Source organism: Melospiza georgiana, chromosome 1, assembly GCF_028018845.1.
Source record: "Melospiza georgiana isolate bMelGeo1 chromosome 1, bMelGeo1.pri, whole genome shotgun sequence".
NCBI lineage: Eukaryota > Metazoa > Chordata > Aves > Passeriformes > Passerellidae > Melospiza > Melospiza georgiana.
In genome coordinates, this window is record NC_080430.1 from 5,883,733 (window position 1) to 5,898,299 (window position 14,567).

At 43.2% G+C, this 14,567-nt stretch overlaps 1 protein-coding gene across 1 annotated transcript in view; it reads left to right on the top strand.

Annotated features, from left to right (window-relative positions):
• The window catches only part of LOC131094203 (sodium channel protein type 5 subunit alpha-like), a 214,261-nt gene that overhangs the window by 94,885 nt on the left and 104,809 nt on the right, over nucleotides 1–14,567 (top strand). The window contains exons 11-13 of the mRNA XM_058041717.1: nucleotides 2,141–2,314; nucleotides 4,735–5,142; nucleotides 14,216–14,348. Of these exons, the coding sequence (XP_057897700.1) occupies nucleotides 2,141–2,314; nucleotides 4,735–5,142; nucleotides 14,216–14,348 (715 nt within the window). The remainder of the gene's footprint in view (nucleotides 1–2,140; nucleotides 2,315–4,734; nucleotides 5,143–14,215; nucleotides 14,349–14,567) is intronic.

Here is a 14,567-nt window from a genome sequence, read left to right on the forward strand (position 1 = left end):
AGTCCAATAATTCTGCAAATCAACTCCTGGCATCTCAAAGTAGACATTTGGAAGGAGAAGCTCAGGAAAGGGAACTGGGTGGCTGCACCATGGAGCTTTCATGTGTCCTGCTGAGAAATCTCACCCCAGTCAGAGCTACTCGATTTTAATCTGGTTCTCCAAACCTCAATAAAGATTTTAGTTTTGACTTTCTCACGGTACCACTAAGTTCTTGCCTCAAGAGCTCTCTTTTAAATAGTTCTCACATCAGACCTCATGAACTAAGCTTTCCTTGAGCCATCACATCACATCTCCTTGCCAGGTGTGCCTGGTCCCACACACCCTTCCTGCCCCTGGAGTTGTTGCAGTGAGTTTTGCCCTGCGGTGCCTGAGGAACAGGACAAGGTGCACCCACAGGAACCCAAACAGAACAGGTAGATAGGCAGGGCAGGGGGACGTCCTTGAGCCCAGGCTGGACTGAGGAAACTGGTGAAGTGTCCCTGCCCATGGCAGGAGGGTTAGATATATTCTAAGCTCCCTTCCAACACAAGTTGTGCTGTGAATCTATGGTCCTCCATGCCAGGAGGAACAATTCACTCTCAATCCTTTTTCAATATCTGAGAAAGGTATTGAGCACAGAAACTATTCAAGTAATAGGTAAGAAAATTATAAGAAACTAAAAATTAGCTTATTTTGCAGTTTGAGTGCAGCATGCTTAGTAGCACAACCTGCAATATTTTCTAGATCAACAAAATATGACAGCAATCAAAAAGGAAAACCAAAATGGTTCAGGCCAGCTTTTATAATGTGCAGTATAAAGGGAGAAGAAATATAATTGATAGACCTGCTTGGGGACCATCAGTCAATTTATACAATTGGTCTAACACATTCCTAAATCTGAGCTTAACACCAAAAGACTTGCCAAATCTTTATGAAGAGAAAGCACTTCAGCATAGCAATTAAATCAATTGACTCAAAAAAAACCCCCAAACAACAAACCAACCAAAACAACCTAGACCAGTGTCTGAACCCTCCTCCTCTCTGCTCTAAGCAGCTTGCTTATGAAAGATATTTCCCACAGGAATTAAGTTTTGTTGTGCTCTCAGCTTGATAGAGCCACCACTACTCCTTGAAATACATGATTGATTCTTTACACGGCTGTTAAGTGCCTTCACCTTCCTTGGACTGATGCCTGTGGGAGGAAGGGAGTATTTTGCAGTGGAGAGATGATTGCCTGTTTGATTCTAGTGGCTTACAGACAATAGCACTGAGGATTCATCTGTTTCTCATGTTCTGGGGAACCGGGAGAGGCGTTTTTTAGCAATTCGCTCTCTTCAGGTGTTTTAGCTGAGGGCTCTGCATTGGGCTGGTCTCCAGGACACTGATGTGGTTTTCCAGCACCTCCAAACCTGATCCTGCTGCCCAGAGTCCCCTCACTCCTCCTGCCTGTGCTGGTGACAGAGCCCCAACTCACCCAGCTCCTATCAATCCTTCCTCCTGGCTGCTCATTTTCTCCCAGGGCTGCGGTTCTGACGCTCAGGCTTTGGAATTGGGCTTCTGCAGGGCTCCCAGCAGCTGGTGTGTTATCAGCCTGCTCCTGCAGAGATCCCAGCAGATAGCCAGCCCAGCATGGAAGCACATGGCGCAGCAAAGGCCGCCTTATCTCCAGTTAAGCCCATGGCTCTTTCTTTGCATCTCTGGTCGCAGCTGTGATGGGGATAAGTGTTTACAGAAACGCGCCAGCTGAGCCGCCTGCTGCTCCTGGCATCCCTCTGTGCAGGCAGGGAAAATCCCAGCAGCCAGCTGGGCTGCCCTCCTGCCCAGCCCTCCAAGGGGCTGAGGTCCAGGGGGGGCTTTAATCTGAGGTTCCCCAGCTTGAGATTTTTCTTTGCCTGGCACCAGGAGTGTAAGTCCAGATCTGTGTGCACGGCGTGTACACACAGGCTGTTCCTTCATGATACGTCAAACAGTCTTGTGCGGGGGCTCCACATAAAAACCATCCTTTTATCTTAAGTTTTATGATTCCTTATCTCCCAAAATTTTTAATATCTCCCCTATACAACCTTAAAATTTTAAACGAAAAATAATTTCTTAGCTGCAGTAGTTTTCACTGATATCCTGAAATAACAATATTTATACCTTCTGCAATCTTCTGATTTAGGCACTAGCAGCTAAAGGAATTGATTCAATGTCACTCAGCTCATTGGAACTGTCACCTAAAAGTGCAAAAGAAAGAAGAAATAAGAGGAAGAAAAAGAAATCTTTGGGGGGAGACGAGTATGGAGAGGACCAAAGGAATCCCAAGTGTGACTATGATGATGGTCAAAGGAGGATGGTAAGCCATGGTCTGAAACATCACTTGTTCCACACTGTACTTTCCTGGACAGGCCAGGCTCTGAGCAAGGCAATTTAAACTGAAACTTTTAGAAGAAACAGGTATTTAATATCTTAATTGATATTAACATAGCAGATACAGCATACAGTCTGTGCTAGAACAGTGGAAGGAAACATATTACCACTTTATTTTTTAAATGAATTTAAAATGCCCATTAAACATTTTTATAAGCCTGTTTTTTTCAATTTGTTTCCTTTTTTTTTTTTTTTTTTGCCTCAAGATTACCCTTGATCTGGTTTATTTTCTTTCATTCATCTGATTATATCTATCCTATCCCTACTAGAGATAAAAAAAATCTTAGTGGAAACCTGCAAGGCTTAAAAATAGAAGAGAGTAGGAGAGAAGAAGGAAACTTGTCTCTGAGGGCTTTTTAAATATTATACAAAGACATTATTAACATTTTTATATTCTTTTGCTAGTTGCCTCCAAGTCAAAACTTTGTGGCACTTGTTTCTACTTTCTATTGCAGGGAAGAAAAACAGAGTGACAGTGTTATTAAATAAGGTTTTATGTAAATGTTCCTGACATGCATGAATATGAATCTGCCCATGCTGTATGTATCAGGGGATCATAAATAGCTCCAGATAATTTGTCTTTGTTTAACTGAGGGAAAAGTTTAAATCAGTTTGTTTTGTTGTTTTGAGTAGCCATGTAATGGGCTAAATCCTTTTCTATTTTGTTGTCAGTGAATTTAGGGATACTTGGCAGCCATAAAAAGCTCATAAAAAACATGTAAGTGGTGTAAGTAAATGTGACCAATTAATGTCTTCCCAGCTCACAAAATTCACCCAGAGCTGGATTTCTGTAGATGACATGGATTTTTTAATCCAATTGTTTGTGTTGCTGTCTCGTTGGTCAAGAGGGTTGTGTAACAAATTGCACCTTTTCTAAACCCAGAATTGCTCTTTAGCTTCATTCTGGATGGGTTTCAGGACACCACGTGCCAGAAGCACTGTGGATTGGAGCTGTGCATTTTCAGTTCATTCCTCAGATTAATATTCCTTGTTTTCACTTTTCGCCCCTGGATGTCATATATGCATGAGGAGCATGGGAGACACATTTCAAAGCTTATAGTAAATCTTCTCTGCAAGGCTGTGTCTGGCATGGTTGGAGGGAATAAGGCTGAGTCATCATTCAGATGCTATCTTAGCAGCTGGAAGTGTGTTGCCATCAGAAATCAGTCTCAATGACTGTGCCATGGAAACCCAGGCATGGATTTCTGACCAGCTGAAATTTGGTAGCAATCCAAAAGGGCTGTTTTTAGTTAGAAAGAGCCTGGGTTTTGTACTCCTCCATGTACCAGTGTCACTAAATAGCATCATTACATAACTCAGTGGTGTTAGCTACAGCACAGAATGAAATCAGGCTTCATTTGATTTGTCTGGTTTGTGGGTGCTGTGGCAATCTTACCTCTCTTCATAGATACTTGGCTCATGGAAAAGTTCTGAAGAAGCTGGAAATTCTGTGCAGGCATAAATTCAAAAATATGTTCTGCCTAAATGCTCTTACTCCAGTAATTTCCTCTTTAGAGAGAAGAGAAAGGGATAGACTTGAATTCCTCACACATTTTCTGAAGATCCTTTTTGCTCTGCCGGATTTTAGGTGTGTTTAGTCCTTGGCTACATCTTGCTGATGCTCTGGCAGAGTTGCAGTCTCACTGACTGACGTCAGAGTGGATCGTCAAGGCTGATATTTAAGTGAGGGAGATTGCTGTGTACTGAAGTTACCCAGCCCTTAAGCAGCCATGTGCATTGAGATAATCATTTTACAAACTAATAAACCATATCCCTCTTCTTGCTCTTGGTTTGTTTTTTGGTTTGTTTTTTTTTCTGTTTCTTTTATCACCTTCTTCCGTCGTATTCTGCTTCTTCTTCTTCCCTCTTCTTCTCATTTTCCCTGCAGTTCATTTCCTGCCCTATTTCTTTATCTTCTCCCACTGCACTGTTCCTTCCCTAGCTGTTATGAAGATGTGTGATAATGCAGTAGATTGGAGCTGGATCCCCCTTCCCTGCTCCTGTCTTCCACTCCTTGTGCTGCCTTCCCAGCTCCTCTGGCACTTGTCCCATGGGGGGGAGTAGAAGCGAAGGAAGTATCACGCTGTGAGCTGAATGCCACCTTGACCCTTCCTATTTCAGTGCATCTTTAACTGCCAAGTGTTAGACAAATGCCTAAAGGCTAGGAATGACTGTCCAATCTCTTAATTTTGAGGAGCCTGAATACCTGTAATTAAGTCTCTCTTCCTCCGAAGCGCTTGGTTTAAAACGGAACTCACTGCTCTCCCCCAGAACTTCCTCGCTCCTGAAAAACGTGTTGCAAAATGTTGTTTCTCTTTCCCCTTTTTCCTCTCTGGGGGTTTCCAGACTCTCCTTGGCATTAGTTATGGTCCCAGTGCAAACTTGGTGAAGCGCAGAACGAGCCACGGAAGCGTTTTCAGTTTCCGACTCCGTGGCAGAGACACTTGCTCCGAGACAGATTTTGCCGATGATGAGATCAGCATCGCTGGGGAAAATGAAAGCCACCGGGGCTCCCTCTTAATTCCAAGATCTGGGAGGCGTCCAAGCGTGCAGAGTCAAGTGAGCCATAGTTCTCACCCTACTACTCCCAACTACACCCAGACGGGCAAAAGGAACAGCTCAGTGGATTGCAATGGTGTGGTTTCCCTGATAGGAGGAGGAGGAGGCACCGGGGCACTCCACCCAGACCCTACTTCTCCTGCAGGGTTACTGCTCCCCCCAGTTATTATGGAAAAGCCTGGGACAGGCGACCTGGTGAGTACTTTATAACTTTTGTATGTGATTCGCGCTCTTGTTTCCTTCTAAATGTTGTTGGAGATTGCTGTAAATGATTTGGAGATACCATATGAAGTCTGCAGCCAGAAACCCAGACCCAGCATTCCTGGCAGGGTGGGAAGACAAAGAGTTAATTCACAGAGAAATGTGTGCCTAGTGCCTCATCAGGAAGGTTTGTGCCTTCTGGTGAGATTTTCTTTTCAGAGCTGTCAGGAGGCAAATACCTAAATCTTGAGTTTGACAGAGACTTTCTTTTCTTGAAGGGACAGTTTTAAACTTGATTTCTTTTGACTTTTGAATACCTGACACTGTCTGGTGGATAGAAAATTATGGTTTTTAAATGATTCCGTGAATCTTGCCATCTTGAAACTGTTTTCTCTTGCTGGTTGGTCTCTGCATCTGACCTGTGGTCTTCTCTAGGGCTACTTGAGGAGGGCTGTTCCTTCAGCCCAAAGGGAATTCCCAGAAGGGTTTAGCATCCAGTTCAAATAACATCCAGGAAATATGAGCAGATGATCAACAGATTTCAGCCCTTTTGCAGATTGCCAGCATCTTTGTTGCAGAGAAACACCATGAGACGGTGTTTTTGGAAATAGCTGCTACACAGGCAGAGCAATCTGGACAGGTTGCTAGTTTGAGATAGTGGGAATTTATCTTTTCTTTTATAGATCATCTGCATTGAAGCTCATCACTTTCAACAGTCTTTAAAATTATGGAGGTCACTACTACAGTCAGTTTGGGCAGGTTTAATTTAATTTTAGGGATCAAAACCAGACCAGAATAATCTCTCTCCTTGGAAGTGCCTTTTTCTGTTCACTTTAACCACAAGTCTTATATTAGGTGAGATAAAGCCCACTCAAGAGTAACAAGGTGCCAAAACTAGGTTATGTTGGTGGGGGGGAAAAAAAGCAAATGTGATTATAACATGTATTAGCCAAGGTATCTCCTAAAGAGAAAGGTGAGTGTGATGGATCCCAGCTGTGGTGTCAGATTATCAGTAAATTGAGAAGCAGTTTTTTCCTCTGGAGCCAAGCAGCTTTATTCCTTTTAGGAGTTTGGACTGATTTTTTTTCCTCACCTATCTGGGCATTCCCTGTAGTTCTGCAAATAGACTCTCACACCACCCATGAGAGAGGGGGCCAAGCTACATGTGGGAAACTGGTTGGTGTGAGAATTATCTGTTTTGTTGACAGTTTTGAGACTGTTGCTGCTTTTTTGGATGTTCACATCTTCCTCCATTTAGGACTTTGGTAATCCCACTTTTACTCTCTGTGGACAAGGATGACCGGTCCTGAGACAATCCTGTAAACAGCAGAAATGCTGTAGATAGGGAAGTTTTACTGGATTTAGCTTTGTGGGAAAAAAAAAAAAAAAGAAAAAAAAAAAAAAAAGAAAAAAGAAAAAAGTGTGTATTAAAGGAACTGGGGAAGAAAATTTGTGCATCTGTTAAAAAAAAAATCTGAACCAAAGTTGTAAGACCTCAGTAGATGAGTAGAGGATGTCCCCTTTTTCTCTGTAAGGAAAGCAGCTCTGCAGGCTGCTGAGGCTGTCCCAGCTGTCAGAAAAAGCTTAGCAAAGCACAAGAGCACTCAACCCTTCACAGAGGATATCAGTATTTTACAGGACTGGGTCCTGAGGTGACAGGGAGGCTCTGAGCTCTGCTGGCATTTATTTTCATTTTTCGGCTCCCTGCCTTTTGGATAAATGGATGTTGGAAATGGAATGGCTGGGGTGGGAGAGCTCACTTGGCACTTCCCTGCCCATCTAGGAAACAACACCCAGGCTCTACAGTAACAGATGCTCATGCAGTGATGCAATGTGAAGGATGGTGTGTCTTTTGCAAAACAGGTTTGGTATCTAATCTATCCAGAAAATGTGAGCTGGATTTAAGGGCTGATTGGAGAGGGGCCCGTTGCTGTACAGATGTATTCACTGCAGGGGTCACAAGCACTGGGCACAAACATGCAGCCTCAGCTGTGGCTCAGGCACAAGGAAACAGCAAATCTGACCCCTCAGCGTGCCTGGAGATAAATCAGCATGTTTCTTGGCTTTGCATTTGATGGTTTTCACCTTTTTCCGTGTTAAAATTTGTAGGTGAATTTGTTCTTTGGAGGCAGCTCTGGTTTCTTTTTACAGTCTCTGGATATGTTTGGGGAAGGTAGAAAGAAAGATGTTGCAGTTGCCTCATTAACCTCACTGACCCTTCTACTGTTATTTATTTTGAGCAAGTGTGAGCCTGTGGAAAAGGACCCACTTGGGCTATCTGTTGTATCTTTCATGAGCAAGAGATGAAGGGCCTGTCCATGAAAATGCATCACTGTAACATGGTTTGAGCTCTGACTTGCAGCTTCCTGAGGTGTAACTGTGGCTTTGCTCACGCACCTCCTGGGCAGATGGAGCTGTAAAAAAACACAATTTACAGCATTAGATTTTTGGGGATGTGCCTTTTTAGGTCACTCCATGATGCTGAGTAATATCAGATGAAAACAGCATACACCCAGACTGCTACTAAGGGGGGAGATCACTGAATTCTGATTTAAAAGACAGAGCAGACATCAAACAAGATCTGACCATCTCTGTTTTTTGCATTTTCAACCTGTAGGCCTTCAGTCACAAGCAGTGACTTAGCCCATAGCTGTCATAAATTATCCCAAAGTGGGTCCCCCTCAGGTTTCTCCAGGAAAGCGCAGTCACTAACCACTTCTGAGCATTTTAACCTGATAAACTTCAGCAATATTCACTCTGAACAGCAAAATGGTTAGGTTGGGACCACAATGAGCAACTTCCATGCCTTAGTGTCATTGCAACTGCTACCCTCTGTCCCATCCAGGGACCATTTCCCACAGGAATGGCTGCAGGTGGCAGCTGGGCTGACATGAAAACATCTGTGCAGTTCAGCTGCCCTCTCCCAGGAGAGAAGTGGCTGCAGCAGTTTATCCCACTGTTCATGCTGGTGACTCAGAGGAGTGACATCCTGGCACTTGGCTGCAGAAAAGCATTTAAGATAAAAAAGCCCAGTTTCAAATGCTCTTCAGATGGCCTTGGCTGCTTGGCGCAGATGGATGAGTGGGTTTCCATGAGAAACCAAGTGTGTTTGCACTGTCCATCTCCTCTCCCTAATTCCTAAATCCAGCTGAGGAAAAAGGGAGGATTTTAGGTTATCTCAATGGATGATGCTAGAGCTTATCAGTCTCATCAGCTGGGGCAGTTTTGATGGCCATGGTCAGCATGGTCCATGCTGAGCAGCCACCTGCCCAGGAGCTCATCTGCACCAAAGCAGTCCTGAAAGTCACCAGGGGCTTCAGGACCTGAGCAACAGGAGGACATCCTACCCTCTACAAGAATTATATATACGAAGAATTACAAGGAGCCTGGGCATCTCTTCACACTTTGGGTGTCCCCATGCCACAGGAGAGTTCCCACAAACAGTGGTTTTTAGTTAAAAAGAGCCAGAGGAGCTCAGAGAACTGCACAGAGGGTTCAGTGCCATGAGGGTTCCAGCCAGAGACCCTGCAGAGGTGATAGGGAGAGCAAAGTAGTGCAATGTGAAAGCGTTGTCTGCAAAAACCCTTCACAAAATCAGGTCTGGGTCAGGCAGTCGTCACCTGGAGGGGAAGAGCAACGGGTGCTCTATTCTGAGGGGTGCAGGGAGCTTGTCCCAGGGAACCCATGGAAAGTCCTGGTCACTCTTCTGGAAATGCAGGGGACTCAGTCAGGGCTGTCCTGGTCTCCCACCAGCTTTCTTCAAGTGGTGCAGCTGCTGATTTTATCAAACTTACCCCAGTGTAAATAAGACATAAGCAGGACCTGGTGATTATGCTAGAAGTCCTAATTGTTTTTGTCTTCACCCGAAAGTGTCTTCACTTTCTTATGCTCCTGCTGTTTGCTGGGTGACATTTTGGCTTTTGCCTTATTTAGAGAAAATCTATATATTATGTAAGTAACTTCAGGGCACATGACAACCTAAAGGTTCTGAGCCTTCCTGCAGTATTTATTTGAGGCTTTGCATTGGTCTGTTGTGTTTTGGTGTTTCTTAGTTAAGAGGTGAGAATAACACCTCCCTTCACAAGGTATTGATATGCTCGAATTTGATTTAGTTAATGAGCCCTTACCTGGAGCTCAATTTATCCATGGATTCTGATGAGGCTGAGTGAGATTTCACCTGTGGCTGTCAAGAACTTCTAGAGGGTTAAGGAACACACAAAACACCATCCCTTCTTGCCATCCAAATCCAGCTGGAGCCTTTTCTGTAACACTCCAGGGAAATCACAAGATTTTTGATTTAACCTGACTTTACAGTTGTTCCAGAGGTGGGGAGTGGAAGAGAAATGGATGCAGGACTGAAAGAGTGGGGGTTTCCAAGTGGGCACTGGCTGTTGGGTGGGGATCTGTGGCAACCCAGGAAATTCCTCTGGCTGCCCTGGAGGATGTGAGACCCTGCCCACGTGGCTCAGAGACCTTGGCACAGAGCCCCAGACCCCTGTGCCTTTGATTTGGCCCTTGGAAAAAACAATTACCAACCTTATATGAAGAATTACAAGTCAGGAAAGTTTAAGTAGAATGATAGTGAATTTATCATGGGGTGAAAAATAGATTTTTGGGGTTTTTAGAATGGGGCTTCAGGGGGCAAGATGGAGGAATGTGGGTGTGTCCAGCCTTTCTCCTTCTTCTTCTTGGCCTCCATCTTCTGCTGTGATGGTGGCACTTTTAGATTGGTTTGGAGTAGAAGCTCACTGTCTAACATAGGTGATCGGTATTGGGAAGTTATGGTAAACATTGTACACGTAGTTTTTAGTATAAAGACATAACACCACCCCAGGAGCAGGCAGAGTGCCTCTGACTGTCTTGCTGAGCAGATCTCGGCAGGGCAAGAGAAAGAATTTTATAGATAAGGTACCATAAACAACCTTGAGACCGAGAACTGAAGAGCTCTGGCTCCTTCTTTGACTGCTGGGCTGGGAAAAGAGACTTTCTGACACATCTTGGTGTCTCTCTGAGCAGTGAGAGATTCCGAGAGTGATCCCCACTGCTTTGCTCTCCTGGGGCACCTCCTCACCAGAGCTTCCCATCAGGGCAGGAGCAGAGCAGGGCAGGGCAGGCTGTTTTTGGGATGATTTTGGGATGGACAATGAGGCTGCAGTAACCTGGGGACACCCTCTTGCACACACAGCCCTTCCTGAATTTCTTCTTGGTCACCCTTATGCTTTATTTTCTAGGAAACTTGAAATGCTGAGCATTGCTAGATTGGCAGGAGGGAAAACACCTGGAGAGGGGCCAAGCTGTTTATCAAGGGACTGAAATAAAGATTTGGGAATTTATCTTTAGATGATATTATTTTAAAAAGAAAAACAAACAAAACAAGGCCATGCTTTTTGTTTCAGCTAAGCATAAAAGGCTTTTGCTGACCACATTGGTTTGAGGTTTTCATGTTGATCCTAAAATCACCCTGAGGTAAAATTTCTCTCTTTCACTTTCTGCTTTGGCACAGGACTGGTGAAAAGGGAAAGTGTTAGCAGTTTCCTTGTTCAGAAATAAAGGTCAACAGAATAAGTCATACAAAAATCCTCCAATAAGTTACGAGGATAAAAGCTCCCTCTGATGCTGTCACACAGAGTTGTCACCGCAGCTCTGGCTTCTGCTCATTTCAAACTTTGCTTTTGTACATTCTAAGTGTAAATCACTCTGATTTGGTACAAATATTTCAAACTGCTTTAGTTTAAGGTGCATTTCTTTAAATAGTCAGGCATCCCCAAAATTAGGTGGTTTGTTTTTAATGCTGTGCTCTATTATAGCCACATCCAATTTCATTAAATATTTGTGCTGATGCATTACTGGGTCCATTGCTCATGGTGTGGCTTGGTCACCTTTTTCTGCTTGAAAAATTTTGAAGTGTACAAGGAAAATTAAACCTGTCCTGGTTCCCAAAAATGGTCTTTAAAAACGCTGCTATGCTTAAGCCCATCTTCACATAATCGTTTTGACATAGTTCAAAACTGTAGCCAGTGAGAAGAAAATATCTCTGTTATGCATCCTCATTTACATCTAAATTACTGGATAGTACATTTGTCTCTATAGAATTTAGCTGATCCAAAGGAAGAACTTTTCCAATTCATCAGGGGGCAACAGAAGTAATCTTTTCCTGCTGGAGGTGCCTATGTTTAACTCCATTGTGATTTCTCATCTGGATCCTAGGTACACTCCTTGCATAACCGTGGGGACTGCTGTTATTTTATGCTTAATTTCTATAGAAATATAAGTACAATGAGAAGCTGTGCCTGTGTGTGTTCTCTCAGAGATGATAATAGCCTTTCTGCTGCCTGCTTGTCCAGTTCCTGGAATTGTTTCTGTCTCACAGTGCAAAAGCTGCCAGTTCCTTGTGTGACTATCAGCCATCTCTGTTCTAAAATAAATAAAAATAGTATAAACCCAAACCCACACATAACTATTCTTTACGTATGGTAAAAGCTTATGACCTTCCTTAAGGAGCTTTAGTAATTTTAAGCAATTCACCTGGATGGAAACTTTCTTTCCTGGAAAAATTCTTCCTAGTAAGTGACAGAGTGGCTACGTGCTGGATTTACTTCTCTGCTGGCAAATCTTTGCCCAGTGGCACTGCCTGCCACACACTGTGTCATCTGTGTCTGTGCTCTGTGCCTGGTGCCAGGGGGCTGACAGAAAACAGGGGCTTGGTTTAGTTAAATAAATTTTTTTTTAAAAAATAGGAAAAATGAACCTGTGAATGTTTTTCTTTTGGGTTTCTACCGCTTTGCACTTGTGAATAAAAGGTGGCTGTCAGGTAAAGGACTCTTGGGAATGAGGTTGTCTGATGACAAGTTACTGGTACATCCTATGGTTTAGGTCAGATAGGATGGGGAGAGGTTAGAGCTTAAAAAGAGTGAAATAAGCCACAGAGGTTTGAAATTTGAGGTTTTCTTATGGTTCATCAAACTTGTGGTTTGGTTTTTTTTCTCTTTTTCTTTGCTTTTCCTTTCTTGTTTGTTTAAATTTATTCTACTTTAAAAAATGCCTCCCTCCTGTTTTTCTGTCTAGCTCTTTCTTTTTGGTACCATGTATTTGTTATGTATTCCAAACTGCTGTGAATGATTATGCAATTTTGTGGATGCTTTCTTCATTAATAAAACATTTGTTGTTTCATTGGTTTTTATTGGATGTTTTTGAGGTGAAGGAAATCAAGCAAACTAATGCATCTGAAACACCATTCCTGGTATTCCCTGGCTCCTAAGCCAAGGAGAGAGTGTTTTCTAGTTGTGCATGACTCTCTTTGAAGAGTTTCTGGTTATGACTTTCCCTTTGAGATGACTTAGTCAGTAACTCAATGGGCAATGAGCAGATTCTGTTGAGTTTTTCTTTAAAAGGATATTTTAGGGGGGAAGTAAAGGCCATTTTGGAGCACCACTGCTTTTCTGGCCCAACTAATGTTTTAAGTTCTTGCTTTCAAAGTCTTTACTCTTCTCTGGCCTCACAGTGATTGTTGTTTTTAACTGCAGTGCTTGAAGTCACCTGGGACCAGCATCCTGGTTATCATTGTCATTGTCCATCATGGCCAAACATCTTTGCCCTTTGCTGGGGGTATGCCCTGCCCTGAGGAGGTCACAGTCCAGAAAGACAGCTCATAGAGCTTCAGCACCTTTGTTTCTTGCTTTTCTCGTGGAATTGCCTTTCTTGAAGAGTGTTTTTGGTAGAGAAATGGTGAAAAGGAGAGGTGCTGGGTCCCTGGGCACAAACAGCAGAGCTGTGGAGCTGCAGCTTTTGGCACAACTCAGTTGGCATCCCAGATGCTGATCAGGGGGGTCAGGGCCATTTCAGACCCAAGTGATGAGAAGATCCAGAAGGCTGAATCTAATTCCTGTAGCTCGCTTCTCGTGGAGAAACCAAAGCAGCTACTACGATATCTTAATGAACCAGAGTTTCTCATCTTTGCAGGGATTTATTCTCATTTCCTGTTTCCCTGAGCTATAACACAAGAGCCATCAGGATATATCCATCTACACCTGTCTTGTTGCACAATGTCTGGATGATTGAGGACCAGGGCAGGGGCTGTTAAACATTTATTTTGGGAAACTGAGGGTCTCAACCAGGAGGTCTGTGGCAGAGAATGATGTTAAACCTGGCTTTCCCAGGTTCTTGCACCTCAACCACTTTTCTTTCCACCTGTGTGAGATCTGGAGGAGTAAACCAAGTGGGATTTGTTCTCTATATGAATTGAGAGCTTGTAATAATAAAAGCCTTAACATCTTGCTCCTGTGAGCTGACAATATGAAGTGTTTCATGCAGTGTGTGTCTTCAGCTATACTGTATTTCTGTCTGACTTCAGAAACCCAAGCCTACAACAAGCATAAAACTAATTTAAAATGAGACATTAAACAAAGACAGTTTGGGAGTTCTGTTTTTCTGGTATTTGATTTCTTTGGGATTTTTTTTTATTCTTTTCCTTGAGAAACATGAGAACAAGGGTTAGGTTATTTATTTTTTCCTGAGAAAAAGAAAGCTAAATCTCTCCCCTAATTATGGAGCTTCAGAATCCATAACACCAAAGATCACCACAATGACAATATGTTCCTGAGATTTGGCAGTGTTTCAGAACAAGGAAAAACATGTGTTGGGGAGTCATTTTGCTTGGTATGATATCAGAGGTCTGCAATGGAGCTGTTACCCATGCCCTTTTCCTTTTCTAGCTGTATAATTAAATACTTAACACATTTCAGAAATAATGGATTAATTAATGTAATTAAGCAGGCCTTCTTTCACAAGCAAAGAGGATGGGAAAGCAGCACTGCTATTCCTCTGGCATTGCAAGCCTTCCTTTATTTTCACCCACAGCTTACATGAAGGTGAAGGGCAGAACAAATTCTCCAAAATTGCTCAAAGTGCCATTTTCAAAACTATGCCCCACCAGCATGCCTTTAACACAAAAGTCAGTGAGCTTTAAACTCCTCAGATGACAAAATTAATGCTTAGGCAGTTTTGAAATTTTTTACCCAAGTGTCTGCCTTGGATTCACTGCGCTGATCCAGTGTGTTCCTTTGAACAGACCTCCCCCTCGGACGAGGCAAGCAAGAAACAGCTTTTAATGCCCCACCGGCCCTCAGTGGACCACTCAGAGGAGCCCTTTCAGAGGCAGAGGGCAGTGAGTGCTGTCAGCATCATCACCAGTGCCCTGGAAGGTAAGAGACATCCTCAGTTTCCCCGCTCAAAATTATCTCTGTGCTAAAAGGCATGAAAAAAGTGACACAAAATGCCCTGATATGGTTTCGAAAGAAGGCACTAAGGGTTGTTATTTCAACCCCTATAACAGTGGCAGCACAATCCTTATTTTACCAATGGACCTGTAAAAATCCAGAGAAAATGCCATACAATCAGAATTGGAGCTGTAAGATTTAAGA